Consider the following 23,769-nt stretch of genomic DNA (forward strand, 5'->3'; position numbering starts at 1 on the left):
TGTTGGACTCACAGCCCTCCCCACCCCCACTCGACCCTTCCCTGCTTAGCCGCATGGTGCCTGCTCCTCAGGACCCAACTGGTTACCAGGGAAATAGCCTGGCACCACAGTCCTCAGGTCTCATTGAGGTCATGATTATGTCCCAGCCACCTCTGGTGATCGGGCTGCACCCTTCCTCCGCCCCAAGGCAGGGGTGAAAGCCTTCCCTTGTTCCAGTTGGGCAGTGGGGAAAGAGAGCAATGCAATTTGCTTTGAAGAGTTGTTTAGAAATGATCACAAATTCCTTGCCACTCTCCTCTGCCCCTGAGACAAGGCTACCCTGGGGACTTGCTTTAACCATTAGAATGTGAGAGTGACAGTTGAGGCACATTCTGGGAGACTAGAGCTATCAAGCAGGGGGCTTTGGAGACTGTGCTGGTGAGACCACAGGAAGAGAGAGATGTCACAAAGTCCTTTGTCCCCTCTAGCCCTTCTCTCTTAGATGGATCCCCAGGTCTGAGACTCCACCCTGGATCTCAATGGGGGGCAAATTCCAGATATTAAGGATCCCGGCTCCAACAGAACAGCCTAATAGAGCTCAGCCCAGATTTCAGAAATAAACGTTGTTTTGGACCACTACTTTTGGGGTGATTTTTTCTACAAGCAGTAGGTACCTCAAACATTTTAGGATTCCCTGTGTGTGATCTCTGGGTGAGAGTCCACCTAATGACAGGAAATGCAACTGTTCTTAGTCACATCTCCAGATTCAGAAGAGATGTCTGTGACCAACTTAAAACAAGACCATGTTCATCAGATTCTGTGTGTCCCATCACATCATTTCTGTTATTAAATATCAAGAACTCTTCCTAGAGTCCTACAATCCAGGCCTCATTGGACGCTGGGGAGTGTCCTCACTGCCCACCTATCTGCCTTTGGAATACCACTGACTCTGAGCCTGGGTCTGCTTTCCTGGGTACCTTATAGGCAAATGAATGCTCTCCAACCCACCTGCAGCATGACAGGGCTCTGGGAGAGTAGTGTCTGCTGAGCTCCTGTGGGGGAAAGGTCAGGGTTTGTATCCAAGTAGGGTGGGTTTGGGATTCTGAACTCTACTGGGGAAATTCACCATTGCTCTGCATGGAAATGAGGATTTGATAAAATAACTTACCCCCCAGAAACAGCAATAGAACAGAAGCAGACCCACATAAAGACAGTGTCCTTCTGGCACCATGAGTCCCTTGGCAGGACCTGTCCCCAGATTCCTAGAGGTCTTGCTTCTTCCAGCTTAGTGGACAGAGCAGCAGACCTATGAGGAATCTACTCTGTGGACATGATTTTGGGGAGAATAGTCCACCCCCAGAGGTAATCTGAAATTTCTAATTATTTCATTCATGGGAGATAACACTTGAAAATTGGTAGGTAGAAGGCAGGGATTCAGGACATCCGGCAATATACAGGACAATTTACAAATGAAGATTGGTCCTGCTTGACTGCAAATAACCTTCCTGACATTCACAAAGAGAAAAAACAAAACTCTTCATGAGAGCCTGGGATCTCTAAGGCTGTTTTACATGAAAAACATAAGGTCTATATTTTTCTGCTTCATTTTAATACATGATGATTATTTCAAGGGTGTGAGAACCAAGTTAAGAGTGCATTTTTTATTTGAAAACTTACTAACACTTGGAATTTTATGAGCAGTACCACTCCTAGATTTGAAGGCATATCTGTGTCTGTCCATACTTGTCCCTGTCACGTGCATATGGAGTCTTCATACATACACACATAGTTTATGTAAACTTTATTTCAAGGGTCAAATATAAAGGTTTCCTATCTTCTCTGAAATTCAAACTTATCAAAAGAATGGGTACAATACTAAAATTCGTTTTGCTGTATTATAAATTACTTTCCTCTGAATTCTCCTTTGATTGTAGAGCATTAAATTGATATTAAGGATCCCAGCTCCAAGAGAACAGCCTAATAGAGCCCAGCCCAGATTTCATGGAGGGCCTCTGAGCCTCGCACACCCAACTGCATTGTGGACCAAAGTTCATTTAAAAATAGTAGTGGGATCATGAAAACATATTTGTTGTAAAAGGGGTGCTGAGTGGGCTTGAGTTAAGAAGACCTGGCTGTAAGGCTGTAAGCAAAGCTGGTTAGAAAAGGAGCACATACAAATATGTCACAATGAATCCCACTATCATGATAATTATAATGTGCCAATCAAAATGCTTTTAAAAAGAAATTCAGGTTCTCAGGCCTGCTCCAGACATTAAAGTCTGGCTTTGAGCAGGTACCTGATCTACTCAGGATGGTTAACTGCTGCTTTATGTCTCCTGGGTCCAGTTAAAGGAGATACCCAGGCCTACAATGCATAGCTCTCTGCCTTTGGTCCACAATGCAGTTGGGTGTGCGAGGCTCAGAGACCCTTGGCCAGCAGAACCTGCCTTGCCTGGGCTACAGAGTACCAGCCTGAGGCCGCTGACAAGGGTTCATATCAGGCCAAAGTCAAGCTGCCAGGAGCTGCAGGAGCCAAGCGGAGCTGTTTGAAAAGAACTTCAGCAACAATTGCAATGGAAGGCCAAAAGAAAATTCCTCAGCAATGGTCAGCCTCCAGAGAGCTGAGGTTTTCTTGAATAAAAATGTGGAAGGCTTGGGTTGAGGATGGGTCTGGGCCTCATCACAGGAACGGGCCACCATTCCTGTGTCAGGACTTGATCAACCTCCTTGGCTGTCCTCTCTGTCACATGGGAGCCATGCAGGTTGTCAGACAGGGCATGGAGGAGTCAAGTTGGGTGCCCAGACCATGGCAGGTGGTCAGATAACACTCCAAACAGCTGAGTTGGGCTTTTAGATGTTCTGCACAGGTGCAAACAAGGCTGTGTGGAGCCCACCCTGGGGCTAGAGGTCACGGCAGCGGGGATCCCGATTCTCTGCATGAGAATCCTGAATGTCTTGCTTTATTTCCCTGGCCCTGCTTCAGGCCCCCACAGGGCCTGGAACTCAGGACAAGTCAGGCTTTATTCTATCCAAGCCCTAGCAGAGCTCCCTTAGAACACAGCTGGCTTGAGAACTTATGTGGCTTCCAAATTCCAACAGTTGAGAGCAGGGCATCTGGGAAACAAACCCATTTGTCCACCATTTGTTGTGCATCTGTCATGGGCCAAATTCCAAGGAGAACGGGTCATGTGCATGGCCCCTGCCTTACACTGTGTCCTCTGGAAGAGATGTAAATGCCAACGCCCATGCACCACGTGTGTCATGAGCTCAGGGGAGCAGTCAAGGGTTGGAAACAAGAGAAATGCTCAGGTGCCACTCATATGGTGGCAGACACCATGAAGGAGGGTGGCTTTGGAGGACAGCACATAGCCACATACAAAATTGGTGTCAAGGGTACCAACACCAGAGGAGAGAGATCAGGGCTGCAGCCCTCATGCCACGATTGGGAGCAGAGTGTATGGGTGTTCTCTGCTGTCTCTGCAATCCCCACTCATCCTTGCTCAGCCTCTGGAGGCTGACCTTCTCATTGGAGCTCCCTCCCTTGTCCTTCTGCTTGGCCACACCATGGGGACACAGCAGCCAGAGAGTCCAGCAGGGGAGAAGAAAGGCTAAGGAATGCACCACCCTGGCCTTCTCCTACTGCCCCTGTGGATGACACATCCCGACAGCAGCAGCGTTCACACAATCCTGGAACAACTCCTTCCCTTGCCTCTTGAGGTCTAGGGTAGAAACAGCTTCCTATGGATGCTGGTCCCTGGGTGTGTCTCCTCAGCTTTGCCTACACCTCTGGGGGAGCGTTCCCTCTATAAATACACTCAGTTTTTCTGTGTGAGGGTCTCCTCCACACGCCCTAACGACTGAATCTCTTTCTAGAGCCATGACCTGGATGAATAGTGATCATTATGTATAATTATAAACAAATGTCAAGCATCTCTCTTCCTTCTCTTCTCTTTTTCTTTTGTGACTTAGAACAAGCCCATGAGACCGGGTACACTCCCATGTCTCAGATGAGGAAGACATGCACGGGGAATGTTCTCGGATGCTAAGTAAAGAAATGTGTTTGGAACTGGAATCTGAGAGCCCAGCTTTTACCATGGCTCATTCTGAGTGAGCATTCCCTGGCTGTTTTAGAAATTCTCAGGGGAGAAAGAGGTAGGAGTGGGGAACACTCAGACAAGAGTCACGGGTTGAACAAGAAAGGCAGCAGGAAAGGACACTCAGGTTGGACAGGAAAAGAAAGGTGGGGAGACTAGGCAAGTCCTACCTGTCTGCCAGGTGAACCCTCATAAGAACTATCTATCCAAGAAAGGGCTTGTCAAGTCACTATCATGAACGAGGAAACTCAAGTTCAGAAATAATCTAGGAATGTGTCCAAAAGCTCAGTCTGGAGAGGCAGAGTCCTAATGCAACCCCAGGCTCATCCATGACACAGCCTCTTCCAGGAGAATGGTATGAGAGCAGTTAGGGATCTCAGAAATGGAGGAGGAGGGATTTGAGGAAAAGGGGCATTTAAATCACATCAGCAGTGACCACAGTTTAATTTAGCAGTGTCTAAGGGAAACACATCTCACTTCCTTTGCTTACCAGTCATAGGTAAATAATCCTGACTCGGGATGATTTTTCTACCAAGGTGATACTTTGCCCAGCATCTTGTGCCTATTTGTGGGCAGAGTATCCGCCTGTTCCAGACATGATCTTATCGGTTTCTTACCTCTGGATTTCCTCTTGTGAAACACAGACTGCCAGACGATGACCAGAGTGAAGAGCAGAACGCTGAGGATCCCCACACAGCACACAAGGACGGCATACATGTAGAGATCTGAAATGCAAGGACACATCCGGGGTGGTCATCGGGGGAAACACACAAAATCAGTTTTAAAAAAATGGAATTCTAAAACTCCCACAGGAAAGTAATCAAGGTAAAGTGTGGTATTGGTAGAGGCCTGGATACACACCAAAGAAACAGAGCAGAGAGCCCAGAAAGAGATCCACACAAGTAGACTCAATCGATTTTGGACAACTGCAAAAACAATTCAATGGGGGAAGGATAGCCTTTCAATAAATGGCACTGGAGCAATTAGCAAAAAATAAAATTATAATTAACCTCTCATGCTCTTTAAAAATTAACTCAAAGTGAACCACAAGCCTAAAATTAAAATGCAAACTAGAAAACTTATAGAAAAAACATAGGAGAAAAATCCTTGGGATCTAAGACTAGGCAAAGAGTTCTTAGACTTGACACCTAAAGTACCCTTCACATAAGTAAAAGTTGAAGGTAGACAGTAGAATTCAGTGGTAAAGCTGATGCCTAGCATGCCCGAGAGGCCCTGAGTTCAATCCTCAGCACTGCAAAAAGAAAAAGGAAAGAAAGAAAAAGAAAAGAAAAGAAAACCTGACTCATCAACACTGAAAAATCTTGTTCTGTAAACAACCATATGTACAGAAGCAAAAGTAAAGTTACAGACTGGGAGAAAATAGTTGCAATCTGCATATCCAATAGAGGATTAGAATCCACAATATAAAAAGACTCTTAAAGCTCAACAGTAAAATACGAATGACAATCCTCTTAAGGAAAATGGATAAAACATGCAAAGACATTTCGTCAAGGAGAAGTACACTGGCAAATAAACACATGAGAACACGTTCAATTTCCTGGGTCATTAAATAAATGTAAAATGAAACCCCATTGAGATATCCCATACACTGTTCACAATGGTTCAAAGAAAAAATAGTGATAACACAAAATACTGGCAAGGGTGCAGATAAACTGGTTCTTGGGCAATGGCAATATAAAATGGTACGACCACTTTGGAAAATGAAAATGTCCAAATCATTTGCTGTTGGCCACTCAGTGTTTCTACCTGTTGTCCCCATAACAAATGATTCTTCAGCCTTAATGCATCTCTCACATTATGCTCGTAAACTTAAGTTCCCAGAAGTGGAATTGCCAAGTCAACAGGAGCGCACTTTTGCAAAGCCCTTGGGATATGGAGATGCTGATAGTTAAGTGCTTAAACTGTAAAGGCCAATGTGCTGGGGGTGGCAGGTAGAAGAGGTGGCAGGTGATTGGCTTCCCAGGGGAGCCTAGAGATGCAGGTCAGGATGATGGTCAGTGAAAGGGAAGGGTGAGGGAGGTAGAATTAGACATTCAGGTTGTTTTAACTCTCTCCTTCCCAGTTCAGGGCCCATGGAGGCCCAGTGCAGCCTCTACCTTGGAGTCCATGAGATCCTCATATTTTCTTAGTGCTGGTCAGCATTTTTTTTTAACACAATTAGCATTTATTCAAGTTTTTAAGGAGAGTTGTAGATTATGGTAGGAAAGACAGTAAGGCTGCAGGGTTGAGTGTGGCAAATGGTGCAGATTTCAACAGTAGTTTTTAAATGTCCAGGGTGTCAAAAGAAGTATTTTAACACTAGGATTAAGTTGGGCTTAGCAGTCAAGTCCCAGCCACTTCTGAGTGTGGCCTTTGTCTTCATTTCTCTATTTCCTACCATTTAGAACATAACAGGTATTTCAATTAAGATTCAATGAGACTATGAAAACCCAGTTTTGGATTAAGAGTGAAATAGGTCTACCACTCACTATTTCATTGCCTCTATGTGTTTAAGCACATGGGTTCAAACCAGTTGCAAATACAACTCTGGGACTCCCTTTTCCCTCCTTAAAATGGGGTCAAAGGACTAATATAGGAATTAAATGAGTTAACATACCAAAGTGCTTGCCAGTATCATTCTTGGTGCACATCTGACTTAACAAAATATCTTGAAGGCACTGTCCTAACTTCTGAACCCTTACATGGCTCCCAATAAAATACTAGTGACCGCACTTTTTTCAATAAAGCAATTGACAAAAAGTTGTTGTTGTTATTATTATTATTACTATTATTTTTTTAAATAAAGCAATTGTCTTAAGCAGGGATCACTCGGAAGCCAGACATGGAAAACTGCGACCACAGAGAAGGGCCTGGGCTCCTCAGCCCACACACCAAGGCTTCGTGGAATGGAGCAAAGTCCTCTGCAAAGTGTAGTCTTTAGGCTTCGAAAGGGAACTCAGCTACTGAAGGAAAAGCCAGGAAGTTGGGGGACAGCAGTGAAGGGTTAGGAGTAATGCATAACTGAAAAGTGTTGGGAGCCCCAGAGATGGGTTTAGACACTCACCTGAGTCTCCCAACACTAGTACCTTCACCCGATCCAGGGATGCCACCTGGCCACTCCTGGTCAGCATTTTTACTTAAGCTAGTTTAAGTAGGTTTTTTTCCCTGGCAAGGTAGAAGTCTGGACTAAAAATAAAATACAGTCTGCCCCCTATATCTGTGGCTTCCATATCCATGGATTCAATTAAGATGGTATCAAAAATATTTTAGAAACAAAATTGCAACTCTACTGAACATGTTCAGACTTTTTTTTTCTTGTCAATACTCCTAGACATTGTAGCACAACAACTATTTGTCTAGTATATTAAGTTTTATAAGTTGTCTAGAAAAGATTTAAAGTATACAGTAGGATGTATGTAGGTTATATTGAAATATGATGACATTTTATATAAGGGACTTGGGAATCCATGGATTTTGGTGTCTTTGGAATAGAGGGGAGGGATGGGAAGCGTCAGAACCAATTCTTCACTGATGACGAGGAACAACTGTTAAGTCGAAACAGCACGGGACAAGTTAAGGAGGGGGGTGAAACTACACTAATATTTAAGGGAGTTGGACAGGTGGGTGACTAAAGGAAAAGTCTCCAACAAATGAACCCAGAGCCAGTTATGGAAACAGAGAACTGGAGGGAAAGTTCTAGAAGCATTATAAAGCCTTATAAGAAATAACTCCAAAACAGCATCAAGTGCCACTGGAAAATACCCTCTGGGTTTTCCCACCCAGAGGCTACTGGGAAGGTCCTGGAATAAAGCCACATCAGTGGGACAGGGGACAGAAGCCAGATTAGAAGTTATGGCATTACTAGGATGTGAGGTGCTCAACACAGGTATAAAGAAAGCTCTTTTCTATGACTAAAATCAAAACTGCCCTTTTATGGAGACACCTGTGTCTCCCATAGAGAGATTGATAGATAACAGGGTGGAGAACTGTGGAGTGGTCCTTCAGGACACAGACTCAGGCCTCCATTTTAACAACTCAAAATTCAGCAATGGGACACTTGCACTATGGACAAAACACTCGATGACAAACTGAAGGACAGAGTTCACAGACCAGGATTCACAACAGGATATGAGGACTCAGAACCGGCCAGAACACAGTGACCCCAAGGCCAGTCCATGATTCATACACCATTGAGCAAACTGTTTCAGGAAGAGAAACACAGAGCCACGTATGGTAAATAGCATGGTCACGTTGCCGAGCCAGATGGAACTGAGGCAGGAGGTTGCAGCACCCACCTCAAAGGAATTCCAGAGATGTGAGCCCCCTGGACCAAAACGGTAGGGCAAACCGGCTTTGGGTTTCTCCTTTCAGTGAGACAAACTGTCTTCCTAACGTTTCCTTTCTGTGCCACTGGAGCAGAGCCGCCTGACCAGGAGCTTGCTTATCCATCTGACCTTTCTCCTTAGATTTGGGACTGTAGGAAACAAGGTGGAAGCAGGTTGCAGGTGAGAATCACACTGGCCATCCTCACGCAGCGGCATACTGTGCACATCTGGGGCTCACTCAACCCAGGCAGGAGGCAAAGGGTTCCAGGCCCAAGTTATGGTTTCAGATTGCTTGCAGCCACCTCCATGTGCCACAAAGGCACTAGCTCTCCACAGGCAGCCATGGCTACAGAATCATAAAACATCTGGCCAGTCCGGAGGCCTCAGTTCCTCCGCCAAGCACACAGGCCCCAGGGACTGTGGACGGTGACCGGCAGGCACCATCCACCCCTATGTGGGTGTCTATACTCACTGGGGGGGTCATAGCTGCTTTTCGTTCTGTTCTTGAAGCTCTAAGAACTTTTAAAATTGTCACTTGTCCAGAAGGAGAAAAATTCAGAAAACCTGGGGCGTCCTGGCTTGGGAAGCAACTGGTTCTCCTGAAGTTCTAATTTTTTTTTTCTTCTGTTCCAATCATTCCTTTTGCTGCATAAAGACAAACCGTGTTGCTGATTCTACCCAAAATAATGACACCACTGCCCTCCCCTGGTGTTCACTACAAAGGCTAACCTTCCCCCACCCCCCCACCAGCCATTGAAGCCAGGGTCACAAACTTAGAAGATTCCAAGGCCACATTTCCCAGTGACAGCTGGGGCCAAGCAGCGCCGTGCCTCCGTTCTCAGGCAGGATTGTCGGCCTGAGGTTGCCCTGTCTTCCAACTTGTCCTTTAACTATTTATGAAATAAAAAGCTCTCTAATTATAAATGTTCTCTCAAAAGTTTCAAACCTCAGATTTAGCCAAACAACACTGATCCATCAGCTGAAGCTAAACCTTCAGATTCAAATTTAACAAAACATCTGCATTTAACCAACTCTGTAATCAGCTTTTAAAATGCCACCTAGGTCTGGGGGTGTGGTTCAATGGTAGAGTACTTGCCCAGCATTCTTGAGACCCTGGATTCAATTTCCAACATAACAAGTAATTCCAAAGCTTGGGTCATAGTCCTGAATTTGTTTCCAGTTTTATCTTTTGCCATTGGACTTCCTAAGACACTATTGCCATTTTAAGAAAATGCCCAGGCCTCTCCTAATCAGATGGTGCAGCCAGTAGGCTTCAGTGGTTGCATGTGCCACCGGGAGGATGAGACAGGGGTAACAATGTCAGTGTGCCAGCACCCAACTAAGGTGGGCAAGGTGGATGGTACCTATTACCTGGGAAGCCAGGAGAGATATTCAGTACAACTTTGAAACACACTGCCCCAGAATTCCTCAGCACAAAGAAACCCACTCTCCCCCTAACACTAAATCAAGAAAAGCAGATTCAGTAGCTTACATTTTTTCAGGGCAAATGCAAGACTCTATGAGATTGCAGTTCTGGAAATAAAACTCTGTGTACTTCTTCTTCTTCTTCTCCTTCATCTTTTTTTTTTCCCTTTAATGCATACTGTAATACCATCTTGCTCAGGGCAAAATACCTGAGCGATAGCCCAGAGGGATTTTAACTCACTCCAGCATCTCATCAAGAGGTCTGACAATCAATGCTTGTTTTGTTCAGCAGGCACACAGCCAGGCCAAGTGAGGCCCCAAGAGGATGGATATCCGTCCACAACCCACACTGAAGCTCTCCCATCCAGGAACAAAAGGGCAAAAGGCCTGGGATCCTGAGCCAGGGAGTTTCAACTGCACCCCGACCTCTCTCTAAAACTGTGGCAGGTTAAAAAAGCAAAACACATGGACTTTGCTGCTGCTGCTGCTGCTGCGGCTGCTGCTGCTGCTGCTGCGGCTGCTGCTGCTACTACTACTGCTGCTGAAATCATAGGAAATGAAGGTTTGTAAACAGCCTCCCTGAGGCATGCATGATGCGTAGGACGTCAGTGCTAACTTTCTAAAGGGACTTGATTTTCTCTCCTGAGAAGAAAGTACAAACCGCGTTACAGATTTCATGCAGAGGGTTAGGTTGGAAGAAAATCTGATATTCTATAGCTATACATGAATTACAAATGATTGCTAATTATGCCAAGTGTTTTAGAGATTCTGATTATGCTGCAAGGTGTGGCAAGGCTAAACACTGCAGTCCTTACAAATGCATGAGGTCTTGGTCCTGGTACCATCTTATTTTTAAAACATGGTCTTCCAAACCACTTGCATCAAAACCACCTCAGATCCTGAGAAAGTGCAAATTCTTTCACCCATTCCTAATGTAATCATCAGAATCTTAGGGGTGGAGCCCTAAGAAGATTCTTAGTATCTCATGATACACAGGGTTTTCCCTGTCACATTCCTCATCTCCAACACTGAAATGCATCACAGGTCACAGGGCAGCTCCAGACACTTGGGGTAAAAATTATTTAGGCTGCTTCTATTTTACTAAATTGCAACAAAAAGGGTAAAGTTTAATTTTTTTTTTTTTTTTTTTTTACTATTTCACTCTATGGAGAATAATGTCACTTTCATCTCTAAGTAAGCAGTCCCTGAATGAGAGACTGAGGGAAGAAACAGGATAATATTCTAGAAAAAAAAAGTCATCAGATAAAGAAAAAGGAGCTTCTGAAAGGTGCAGAAGAAAATTCAGGGGATATAAAGAATCATTGTTGGAGTAAAGCTCAATCTAAGCAATGAAATACGCATGCCTATAAAACTAAACAAAAAAATCTAGAAAACCATTAGGATAAGGAGTTTGCAAATTCATGGTTTGAAAATGACGTTAATAATTAAATTTCTCTTTTTCTAGAACAGAAGTTGCCTCCATGCATTGTTTTATCACTAGTTACCGGAAGAGTGGGTTCAAACCCAAGTGCTCTCACCATAAGGTCACTGTTCTTCTGCCGCCCACTAGTTGGGTTTATGCCTCTTCTTAGATCCTCTGGCTAGGTGATCCTCATCAATAAATCCCATGCCTTTGCAAGACATAATCCTCCCCAAGTCTGACCCTCTTTTATCATCAGCCAGTCTCTCCATGATCAAAGGCTCTGCCTGAGAACTTACAAAGTACGTACTTTCATTGCTCATGGTTATAATCCTCAGTCACTCTGTGATAATAATTTCTCTATACTTCTTGAAAGGAGGGTTTTGCAGCCTCAGTACTCTTGACATTTGGGGCCAGATTCTTTGATGCTAGGACTGTCTTCTATTTACTTAACATCTTCTCTGGCCTCTATCCATTCAGTGTCAGTAGCACCCCCACAGTTGTGACAACCCAAAATGTCTCTAGATTTTGAGAAATGTCCCCCAGAGGGACAAAATTACCACCTGTTGAGAACTCTTGCTCCAAAGTGCAAACCTGAGTATGCGTCCAAATCATCCAGAGGGCTTATTAAAACCCCAATGCTGGGTACCACCTCAGAGTTTTGACTATAAGCTAGGATATGGCCTAATGATGTACATCTATAACAAGATTCCAAGTGATGCTACTGCTGTGTTTTGGAAACCACTTCTAAGGCCTAACTGGGATCATCTGGGTAGCTTTTAACAGGTTCTACTTAAGTCAGAATCTCGATGTGGTCCAGGCATTAGTGTTTTAAAGACCCCCTGGTGATTCTAATATGGGTGGAAAACCCCTCACTTAGGTTTTCAAACTCTTTCTAGAAACTCAGTTCCTTAACAACCTGAGATAAAATTTACTTTTCATTTTTAGATCACTTGAAGATGCCTCCTTCAAATCACCTAGAAGCAAAACAATCAAACAAAAATTAAGCAGGTAGTGCTTTATCTTCCACTTTTTCCAAACCTATAGACTGGGATGATCACGGCTTCTCCTCTCACTCTTGAGTAAGTTTAGGCCAAGAAAACAATGTGACCATATGACAAAACTAAGAAACCAGAATCCGTTCTTATTCTTGTCTAAAAGTGAGGCTGCAACTTATAATAAAGATGTCAGATTTACCTTCAAAAAATGCCCAGGTTTCTTTCTTTTTCTCAAAAGATGAATCTTCAGAAGCTTTGAGGGAAATCACTGGAAGACACAAAAGAAACGGCATGAATGAAGTACAGTAGCTCACAGTCCTGGCCGACACCGTAATACACAAAAAAATAATGCTATAGCTATGGTACACCCAGCACTTAAATTTATAAAATAATTTTCACACTGGAAAAAACACATTTTAATGGCCACAACTCAGAGACAAGGAAAGGCACAATGACTTACACTAAATACCTAAAAAACACCGGCCCAAGACAGGTGCAATAAGTTGTGTTGAAAAGTCATTCAATGACCAAGCCAAATTGCAACTCAATAAAAGCCCAATTTGTCATATACACATGCTAAATGCAGAATATCCTGGTGGGAAGTCCAAGAACTAAAACACTATTTCACCATTTTAATGCAGTTCTTTCTGAAATGTAGTGTATTCCCAGATACAGGGGCTAGAGTTGTGCAATGACTCCAGGTCAGTGTTCTAAGCACCACTCCCCATGCAAGACAGCCCTCCAGAGCAAAGAGTCTCTGATTTTGAGGTTATTTTGTCTTCTTTCAGTTGGTGGTTATCACTGAATTTATTGTGCCTGCATTCCACAGGCACAGAAACAGAATTGAGTTATAAGTAAAACTGAACATCACAGTAAGGAGCCTAGAATTTTGGACAGGTTGGATAGGAGTGGCATCATCACAGGTAAAAATTAAAAAGACAATATCAAGGAATGAGATTATTGTCCAATAGAAGTTTCTGAGACAGTGGAGACCTTCTGTATCTATCCAATAGAGTAGCCACTGACCACATGTGTCTACAGAGTACTTAAATGTGGCTAGCATGAGTGAGGAAGTGAATCTGTAGTTTTTAAAAAATTTTTGCGATACTGGGGGTTAAACCCAGGGCCTGCACATGCTAGGCAAACACTCTATCAATAAGAAACACCTCCGGTTGCCCAAGCTGGCCTCAAGCTTGCAATCCTCTTGCCTGGATCCCCTATGTAGCTGGGATTATAGGTGAGTGCCAGTAGGCCTGGCTGTAATTGTCTTAATTTTAATGAATTTAAATGTAAATAGCCACATGTCATGATCCTTGCAATCCATGAGTTCTGTATCCTTAAGCCACACTGCCCTTTTTTGAATTAGCATGACTGGGTTTTCAACTGAGCCTAGAAAAGGAAAACTGCACAAAGACCTAGTGAAGTCAACACAGAAATGTGTAATAAACCCATCTCTATCACGATCTGGAAACTTGACCCTCCAAATGTGGCCCATGGATCAACAGCATCAGGGTTACTGTGAGCTTGTCAGAAGTGCAGTATTGCAGCCACCATCCCAGACCCGCTGAATCCAAATCTACTTTTTAACTTAGATCCCTTGGTGAATTGCATGCACTTTAAAAGTCTGTGAGGTACACTCACATGTACACTGGGTTGAAATACCAAATTGCCACTTGGACAGGTCATCAAACTTTCTTGTACCTTAGTTTTTCCATTTGTAAAATTAGGGTGGAATTAAATGCCTATGCTAAGGTATGTGTGCAGGTCAAATGGATTAACATGAGTGAAGTGCTTAGAACAGCCACAGGACCTAGTCAGCCATCTCTATCCACAAGGACCTTAGGGCCCTAAGAAGATGATTTTTGCCTATTGTATTCACTACTCCAATTCCCATGCCTCAAAGGGTCTTTGCCATCGCCCTATGCCTTAGAGTGGGAATCTTTAATTTGCCCAGATGATCAACAAGAAAGTGTTCCTCTCCTGGTGACTAAATCTACCACTGCAATGGGCTACTTCCATCCCAGCCAAGGTAGGTGCAAAGATCATGTTCATTTATCTTTCAGTAGCAGAAATAGTGGGTTCTTAATTTAACCAAACTACAGTTTCCTTGCCTTAGTTGATAGAAGGTGTCAAGTTCTCCCTAATAAATATATGGAGACACATGTTGAAAAATCTCACAAACTGGGATTCTAAACTAATGGGACTCTAAGCAAAGAATTAGTGTCCCTCATTTTCCCCCATATGGTTATTTTATGGGAAACAGCAACAACTTTGTTTTGTGTCTGAAGATTAACAATATCAGTCATACTCTTATCTGTTTGTACAAGAAAGAAGAATCTTTTTCAGGGACTCTGCCAGGGCTTCAGAAACTTTCCCAAGTTTCCCTTGTAACTATCTCGTTTCAGCTGTTAATCCTGTGTTATCTCAAAGTGAATTTGATACATTGTCAGAGGATATGTCTGAGCCCACAGACTGTAAGAAACAGGACTTTTGGCCAGAGAGCAAGGGCTTTGTAGTAGACGGGCTGTGCCTCTGTGAACTATTAATGCACCTCCCTCTGTGGCTGATACAAATTCACCGTGGTCAACTTGTCCCGTCAGCATGAATGGCCAAGGCCCCAGAGACAGAGGGGCTGGAAGAGGCTGAAATGCTTGGAGAAAACATCTTGCTTGGGGCTGGGGTACAACACAGTGATCGAGTTCATGCTTAGCACAAGCAGAGCTCTGGGTGAGATCCCAGCATCATAAAATAAAAGTAAAATGTCTTCTACACTAAAGAAAAAGGGGAACATTTTCCAACTGCATATTATTCCTGTTGGTCAAAGATGTTCTGAAACAAAATACGAATCTCTTGGTCCCAGATAATTTATCACAGTTTCCATTGGATTTAGTTATCAGAAGACTGCAGCCTTTCAAACAAGAGATGATGAATCTATCCACTCTCCATGTGTTGGCCCTCTCCTTGAGAGACCCAGCCGGACACCAGACTGACATTTGAGAAGGTAATGAGCAGCCTTTCACATTCACATTGCTAGTTCTTCCTTAGCCCTTGGATTCCTATGCTCCCCAGAACCACCATGATGAGGGAGTTCTCAGCCTATTCCCTTCGAATGGAAACCCTTGAGTCCAGCTCACCTTTGAACCAATGGATCGCCCTGTAAGGTCCTGATGGTGGCTGAGACATTCCTTTGTGCTGGGCTTTCCATGGTGGGAAGCAGGACTGGGGCTTCTATCTGTTCCCAGGGGGAGCATGACTGCAGTGATACTGTCTGGATCTCCCCCTTCCCACCTCCACTCACCACCCTCTGCTTCTCCAGTGGGTGCAGAGGATCCCTGATCCAGGTGAACTTCTGACCTTGGCTCCCCTCCCCTCCCATTGAGAGGAGCTTATTAAACACCCTTTTCAAGGTGGCCTGTCTTTGACCTTGTGCTGTGAGACTGGCCTCCCACTCAAAGCTGCATGGGGACAGATGTTACGTGCCCTGTAGGGAAGGTCTCATACCGCAGCTGCTGGGAGTGACCTGCCTTCCAGAGAGACCCCCACTGTGACCACTCTCTCTTTTTCCTATATTAAGAGGGCTCAACAAGGGAGGTATTCAAGGACCCTGTCCTCCTCCCACTAAGGTATACAGGGGAGAATGAAGATTCTAGCTCCCATGTAGAGGTTGGGGGCCTGGAGATGGGGACAGGTACCATTGATCAGAGAAGCAGAAGGAAACCCAACTTACCCTAGCATCAAATCACCTTTCTCAAAAAAGCTTTATCAGAAATAAAGTGGCATTTTAATTTGTTTGACTCCTTTGCATTTTGATTTGTTTGATCATCCAGTTTAGGGCTCACGGTGGACAAGAGTGACGAGTGTCACCTGACTGCTTCCTCCTTTCCTTGGGAGTTGGCACCCAGTGGAGTGAGCCCCTCTGTCCTTCCATGTGAGGTAAGACCTAGATGACTGAACAGCAGGCCTTTCAGGGCCCTCCCCAGGAGAGTAGATGGGATGAGATCTAATAAGTGGCAAGTTGTGAGATCCATCACATCACTGACCCTCTGGGAGAACTGGCTGAAAGTGACCGCAGGATCAAACAGCCAGGAAGAATGCAGCCCAGAGATTCCCCAGACAAACCGACTGTATCAGCCTCGTGTCTGGAGGAAGCTGGTTGCAAAGAAAGAACCTCAGTCAAGTCCCCTTTGATGAGCCTATAGGGAAAGCAAGCTCGAAATGAGTGAGAGCCAAGAACCTGGATTCCTAACTTGGAAAGAAAGCCACAACTTCCCTGGGGAGGGCATTTCACTGGCTGGAGCTGTGAGTTCACACCAAGACAGGTGACAATGTCCTTAGGGCACCAGGGGCCTCTGATGCCTTCACAGTCTCCCTTGTCCTGAGAATGTGACACCTGTGATTTGGACGAACCCCAGTCATCCATGGAAAAGATTTTTAGAGACCCTGGAAATGATCCCTTGTGTTCACCAGTGTCCCCAATTCCTTCAACAAAACTCCTACAATTAGGACATCCAAAGTAAGAGACATCTCCTGACATAGAAAGCATTCTGGCACACAGAATTTGACAGGAGAGTAGAGAGGGCCCTGGCTTGGAGAGAGAAAAGAAGATCCTGGGGAGCAACAGCAAGGATGAGCAAACACTGGCCCCCAGGTGGGAAGACTGGCTTAGGCATTTTGGTTTCTCCTGCTCGTCAACCAGAGCTGGAGTTTTCTCTCAGATTCTACAGCTCTTGATTCTAAAGGGAGTTGCCATCATTTGGTACCCTAAGGCCGTGATTTGTGATACTTAGTGGGCAAAGTCTGGCTCTTGTTAGAGTGAAGATTCCCAGGTCGCATCCCTAGGTATCTAGTGAACTCTGGAATCCTTCTGATTAGGGGGACATCTCCCAGGAGATTCTGAGGCTCCAGGCTCCCTGCCTTAGGCACTCCTGGAAGAGAGACGGGAACAAAGTCCAAGGAGATGTGGGATAGGATATTCAGTCTTGAGGAACCCGACCCAGGCCTCCATCTCCTGTCCAGTCCCAGGCAAGGTCTAGAACTCAAAACTTAACAATTCAACCCAGGGAAGCAAGAGGAACAACAAAACATAAGGAGTAAACCTCTCACAAAAGGTTGTTCATGAGGAACCCCAGAGGGGCCTTTAAATAGCATGCACCAGTGTAGAAGAATATGATGTGCAGAAAAAGCTATTGGGGCTGGGGTCATGGCTCAGTGGTACAGCATTTCCTACCAGGTGAAAAGCCCTGGGATTGATCCCCAGCACTACGAAAGAGAGAGAGAGAGAGAGAGAGAGAGAGAGAGAGAGAGAGAGAGAGAAGAGAAAAATAATAATAATAATAACAACAATAATACAATAATAATAATAACAACAACAACTTCTTGGCTCTTAGTTTGAGTTATAGCTACATTGAATGAAGGAAGGAAGCCAGGCATGGTGGCACACACCCACAGAACCATCCACTCAGGAGGCTGCGATAAAAGGATGGCTTGAGCCTGGGAGTTCAGGGCCAACCTGGGCAACAGAATGAGATTTCATCTCATTCTAGTTTAATAACAACAACAACAAAAAAAAAAAAACAATAAAAAGAAAAAAATGGATGAATCATGTGTGGTATGTTTTTGGTATCATATTAGTGGGTCAAGGTCATTCAAAGAGAATCTGGAGGCAGGAAAAAGACATTGCTGCATTCGGGAAGGCTGGGAAAAGAGGCCCCATCCTACCCAGCATGGCTTCCTGTACCTGGAGCCCCAGGAGCTATGGGGACCTACTGCAAGCCAGGCTTCGATTTTGGCCTCGAGTTGCATGCTTTATGACCTTTCTGATTATCTTATGGCCTGTGAGTTGCATGCTTTATGACCTTTCTGATTATCTTATGGCCTGTGAGTGTTTGGTTTCTTCCGGGAGGAAAGCAGCAATCCTTAAGCAGAGGGCCCTGGTCCTCAGCATGTGGGCCTTGCTGATTTGCACTCAGAGGGAGAACATCTTGCCTCAGTTTCCTTAGGCAGCATCTTGCACAGATCAGTGAGAGGGGAAAATGTAAGGTAATCGAGGAGTAGGGTGATACCAAATAAGAAAAGGTGCTTGAGTGAAAGAAAGATGAGTCAACACCTTTGCTCCAAATTCACAAGTCAATCTACTCAGTTCACTGTCCCTTCTCATTCAAGGACAGGATGTTAGAACTGTTAAACTGTAGCTGTGTCCCTACTATTTATAACCGGATCAGCATTCTCAGGGGAGGCAACTGTCACCCCAGAGACACAGAGACGTTCTGTTTCTGCTCTCAGAAGTTTGCGTATTACTTCCTTTCTCCCTTGACTCTCCAAGACCCAGGTCAAAGGCAGTCTCTCTGGGGGCTCAGAGAAAGCCATGTATGTCAGTAAGAACTCTGAGTGACCTGCGTGAAGCAGCTGATGAGAACAGTGAGGCTCCAGTTTTGTCTAGTTTCACCCACTCTTTCCTATTGCACTCTGTCTAACATAAACTCTAGCAAACAAAGCAAAGCAAAGGGAAAAAAAAATAGATCTTAAGTATACTTCCCATGATGACAAGGCAGTTGGATAAAAAAAAAAAAAAAAGTTTGCATTTTGAAAGGAAGCCAATTTCAGAATGCAAAGTTCATCTTGATGTGTCCAAATTGTAGTTAGGAATATTGAAATGTTAAAATGAGAGTTTGTTAACTGGCCCCTTCAATATACAGCAGGCTTTTCACTCCATGTTGACAGTTTAATCTGGCATTCTACCGTGGAGTTTAAAACCACTCACTCATTCTTTCATCCAAAACCTTGTTATGGTGCCCCTTCTGTGTACAAGCACTGTGGCACAGGAGAGCATGCACAGAAGAAGAAAACGTAGACTCATATGTGCACACCCTCTTCCTCTGGATTATAAGGTGGGCATCCAGGAGGGTAGGGGTGAAACCCTCCATCCTTCCATCTCTTTAGGCAACACACAGTGATGACAGTGACATAAACTGAAGTTTCATATATGTTTGAGTTTCAGTTTTTAATCTAACATCTTCCAAGACCGGTGGGCTTGAGAATCGGCACAGTGACGAATGATTCTAAGTGGTGTTTAAATTACACTCCGATTGTCAGTTTGTTCCCTTTGAGTGTCTGGACCTGTTGACACTAAACACCATGATGTGTGCTTGCTTAATTAAGCAGTAGCACTAAATGTTTAGTAAGTCTCATTCCTAATTATCTCTTCCATGTCTCCAGAGAAAAGGGAATTATTTAGTTAATTTCTTCCACTGAAACTTGAAGTATTAGTTCCCTGTGGTTTTCACTTCAGATCTAATTATTAAATTTCCTCCTCACATTTTGGGGTCAAACAGTCAGATGATAAATTTTGGTCTCATTTTCTCCCCAAAACATGGTTAGGGAATTTTTCATTCGCTTTGTCCATTTACCACATTGAAAACTGACTTACATCATCTTAAATCAAATAACAATTTGGCTTGTGAAAATATGCTATGTGGGGTTAGAATGAAATATTGATTAAATTGCAGGAGACAGCCTTTGTAAATAGCTTCTATTTTTAGCATTTTCACAGTTTATGAAGGGATCTTCTTTAAAAAATACGGAGATTAGTTTTGCTCCGAATGTTAAAAAGGTTCTGAGTCAACAAGTTGCAGAACTGGACTGAAACACCATCAAAAACCATGCAAAAAATCCTAAGGCAGCATCATTCCTGCAAACAATGCCAATCTCATGCTCTCTGGTGTGAAGTGCCCCGTGCTGTGGTACCCTCAGGGTGAGCCCTTTCAGACTGGCCTGTCTCAGAGCTCTCCTCCAGTGACTGTTGTGTGGCACCTGAGGCTGAGGTCTGTCCTTGAACAAGAGCCCCATAGCCTCTCAGGCTTCATCTTGGAAATTCTGCTGTCTACACCCGAAGAAACAGCCAGGCTTAGGATGTCATCCAGCCTCCTACTGAAGCCAGAGACAATCCTTTTCCTAAGCAAATCTACCAAATTCCCATTTCCTGCTACAGACCAGGCCACGTGAGTGTCTTCAGAGGACAAATCTGGGAATAGTAGAACACCAAACAAGATGTAGAAGACATAAAGCCAGGGAGACTCCCAAAGCTTGGGAAGAGCGGAGGAGGCAATGAGAGGAGAGGAAATTACTACAGAACGCAGGGGACAGAACACAAACACCAGGGCCCCGATGTGGCGGCAGAGGGTAAGAGGGTGAAGGGCATGTTGGGGGGCCATCAGGATGTTCCAGTCATGGGAAGACAGCGGCTTGATTTATAAACTGCACGCAAGACACACAGCAAGTGACCAGTCAACACGGAGTGGGGAAGAGGGACACAGGGTCAGACACAACTTGGCATCTACAGGGCAAAGTACGTTTCTTCAGAAAATATCATTATTTGAAAAAATAATTGCTACAACTAGCTACCTACAAGTTGAGCATCTCAAATCTGAAAATCCACAATCTGAAATGCTTTGAGAACTGTTTCAGAATAAAGTACATGAAAATATTCCAAAAATCTGAAAAACAAAATCCAAAATCTGAAACCCTTCTGGTCCCAAGTATTTAGGATAAGGTCAAAGGTGATCTCAGAATTTACTCTGAAGAGGACAAGAACACTTGTCTTGGCTTATAGGAACATCTGGTGCTTGAAGTTTTTAAGGCAGAGATGCTTGTTTTAAATTGCTGCACCCAACTACATTAAAAGAAAAACTGTTAAATGAGTATTTTTTTTAACCTAAAGGCACCAAAAACCAAAGGAATTTGAGAATCTCTCTGTACTAGCTATAATGCCTATCAGGTTAAAAAAAAATCTTCCCTCTCAGGGTCCCTTTGGCAGCCATGGGCACCAGCCCATACAAACTTATTGAGAAGACCCCTGGGTTTATTCTAAAGCTCTCCCTTGCCCAATTAGCAAAGACTTCTTATTTGATGTCCTAATGTCTCTTCATTCCTACTGCCAATTTTTTTCCTCTTATCATTTTAAGTTTATGCAACTACAAAGCACTCTGCCTTTTCCCTGTCTAGTCTGGGCCCACAGATCCACGCTCCAAGCAACCACCAGAGGAATCCTTCAAAAGCTTTCCATGGCTTAAAGCACTAGTGCAGATTCCCTAACCTGCCTAGAGGTGAGATTCCCCTCAACTGCCTATTCCACACTAGATTCTATCCCAGTCTAAACAACCAGAATCCCCTGGCAGATGCTGGGGAATCTGCCTGTTCATAATGGCCCCAGTGACCTTGCACCTAATGGAAGAAAAAGTAGGCCCAAATCTCCATCATGTCAGATTAGGCCCCAACTTCCTTAATAAGACTCTCTATGGTGCAAGAATTAAAACCAAGAATCAATAAATGGGATGGATTCAAACTAAAAAGCTTCTTCTCAGCCAAAGAAACCATCAGTGAGGTGAATAGAGAGTCTACAGAATGGGAGCAAACCTTTACCACAAGGTCATCAGATAGAGCACTAATCTCTAGGATATATAAAGCACTCAAAAACCTTAACACCAAAAAAAAAGCATCCCAATCAATAAATGGGCCCCAAAACTGAAGAGACACTTCTCAGAAGAGGATATATAATCAATCAACAAACAAATGAAAAAATGTTCAATATCTCTAGTAATTAGAGAAATGCAAATCAAAACTACTCTAAGATTTCATCTCATTCCAGTCAGAATAGCAGCTATCAAGAAAAAAAAACAACAATAAGTGTTGGTGAGGATGTAGGGGGAAAGGCACACTCATACATTCCTGGTGGAACTGCAAATTGGTGCAGCCAATCTGGAAAGCAGTATGGAGATTCCTTGAAACACTTGGAATGGAACCACCATTTGACCCAGCTATCCCTCTCCTCAGCTTATACCCAAAGGACTTAAAAACAGCATACTATAGGGACACAACCACATCAATGTTTATAGCAGAACAATTCACAATAGCTAAACTGTGGAACCAACCCAGATACCCTTCAGTAGATGCATGGGTAAGGAAACTTTACTCAGAATTAAAAGAGAATAAAATCGTGGCATTTGCAGGTAAATGGATGGAGTTGGAGAATATAATGCTAAGTGAAGTAAACCAATCCCAAAAAACCGAAGTTCTCTTTGATACAAGGATGCTGACTCATAATGGCAATGAAGCATGGGAGGGATGGAGGAATTTTAGATAGGTAAAAGGGGAGGGAGGGGAAGGGAAGGGGCAAAGGGGTAGGAATGATGATGGAATGAGTTAGACATCATTACCCTAAGCACATGTATAAAGACACAAATAGTGTGAAAATATTTTGTGTACAATCAGTGACTTGGAAAATTGTGCTCTATAGGTGTAATATGAAATGAATTGCATTCTGCTGTCATGTATAACAAATTAGAATAAATAAATAATAAAAAAGATCAATTCCAAGTCATACTGATGGATTCTACATAAAAATAAATGTAAAATGTCATCAATTACTTAAATGTGAAACATTGTTAAAATTCTAACCAAGGTGCCCAACAACAGATGAATGAATAAATAAAATGTGGTATGTTAAAAAAATGGCCCCAGTGATTCTTATCATCAAGCAAGGTTAAGAATGCTAGCCTTTAAAATGAAGTAGAAACTCCTTTATACAGTACAAGCCCATGCATGATGCACAGTGTCTTATCCACGCCACTCCTCGGTTAACTGCCTGTGTCCGTCTAGCATTGCCCTCTGTCTGGGTCTTTGAGGGACCCTGCAGTGATGGACCCCCAGTGTCCTGTGTTCATCTTTGCCTCTGTACCCACGTTGTATGTGTGTATATATGTACATGCACATAATTGCCCATCTGTGTATTTACCTCCCATAGAATGGGCCCAGCCACTGGTTTCCAGATTTCTGTGACTGCAATGATCAGGTTCAGAGAAGCTGTCAGATTACCTGCTGCTAAGGTTTGAGGGTTTCTCCTCAAAGAAGTTCATGCATTAGAAACTTGGTTCCCAATGCAGCAGTATTGACAGGTGGGATTTTTGGGAAGTGACTGGACCATGAGGGATCTGCCCTCAAGAATGGACAAATCCTTTGACAGATCGATGAACTAATGGTTATCTCAAGTGTGGCTTTGTTATAAAAGTGAGCTCTCTCTAGCATGTAGGTTCCAGCTCACCATGTGACACTTTCTACGACATTGTGATGCAGCAAGAAGCCCTTGTTGCTCTTGGACTTCCCAGCCACTAAAACCATGAGCTAAATAAATCTCTATTATTTACAAGTTAGCCAGTCTCAGGGATTTTGTTAAAGGAATGAGAAACAGCCTCAAATACATATCATGGAGTAAAAGGATAAATGAATCCACCTAGGGCTGGCTCACAGTGTTTTCCAATGCAGTCTCTTCACTGAGCCAAGCAAAGCTTCTTCAACTGAAGGAACAGATCAGATCCCTGAAGGCTGCAGCTCATTTCCTTATCATGTTTTTACTTTTTTCTCTACTTTGAATCTATCTTTCTGGAAATGAATTTCCCAAAGCTGACTGTGCGGTCCCATTAGAGTCTCACCAGTGCAGTACACATGACATTCTCGCCTTCCTTCCCAGGGACTCC

The 23,769-nt window shown here is 43.8% G+C and overlaps 1 protein-coding gene across 1 annotated transcript in view; it reads right to left on the reverse strand.

Annotated features, from left to right (window-relative positions):
• The window catches only part of Vstm4 (V-set and transmembrane domain containing 4), a 92,137-nt gene that overhangs the window by 48,889 nt on the left and 19,479 nt on the right, over positions 1–23,769 (reverse strand). Inside the window, exons 3-4 of the mRNA XM_026410850.2 lie at positions 12,441–12,509; positions 4,691–4,798 (exon numbers count right to left, since the gene is read on the reverse strand). Coding sequence (XP_026266635.2) covers positions 4,691–4,798; positions 12,441–12,509 — 177 coding nt within the window. The remainder of the gene's footprint in view (positions 1–4,690; positions 4,799–12,440; positions 12,510–23,769) is intronic.

This window comes from Urocitellus parryii, chromosome 5, assembly GCF_045843805.1.
Source record: "Urocitellus parryii isolate mUroPar1 chromosome 5, mUroPar1.hap1, whole genome shotgun sequence".
Taxonomy (NCBI): Eukaryota; Metazoa; Chordata; class Mammalia; order Rodentia; family Sciuridae; genus Urocitellus; species Urocitellus parryii.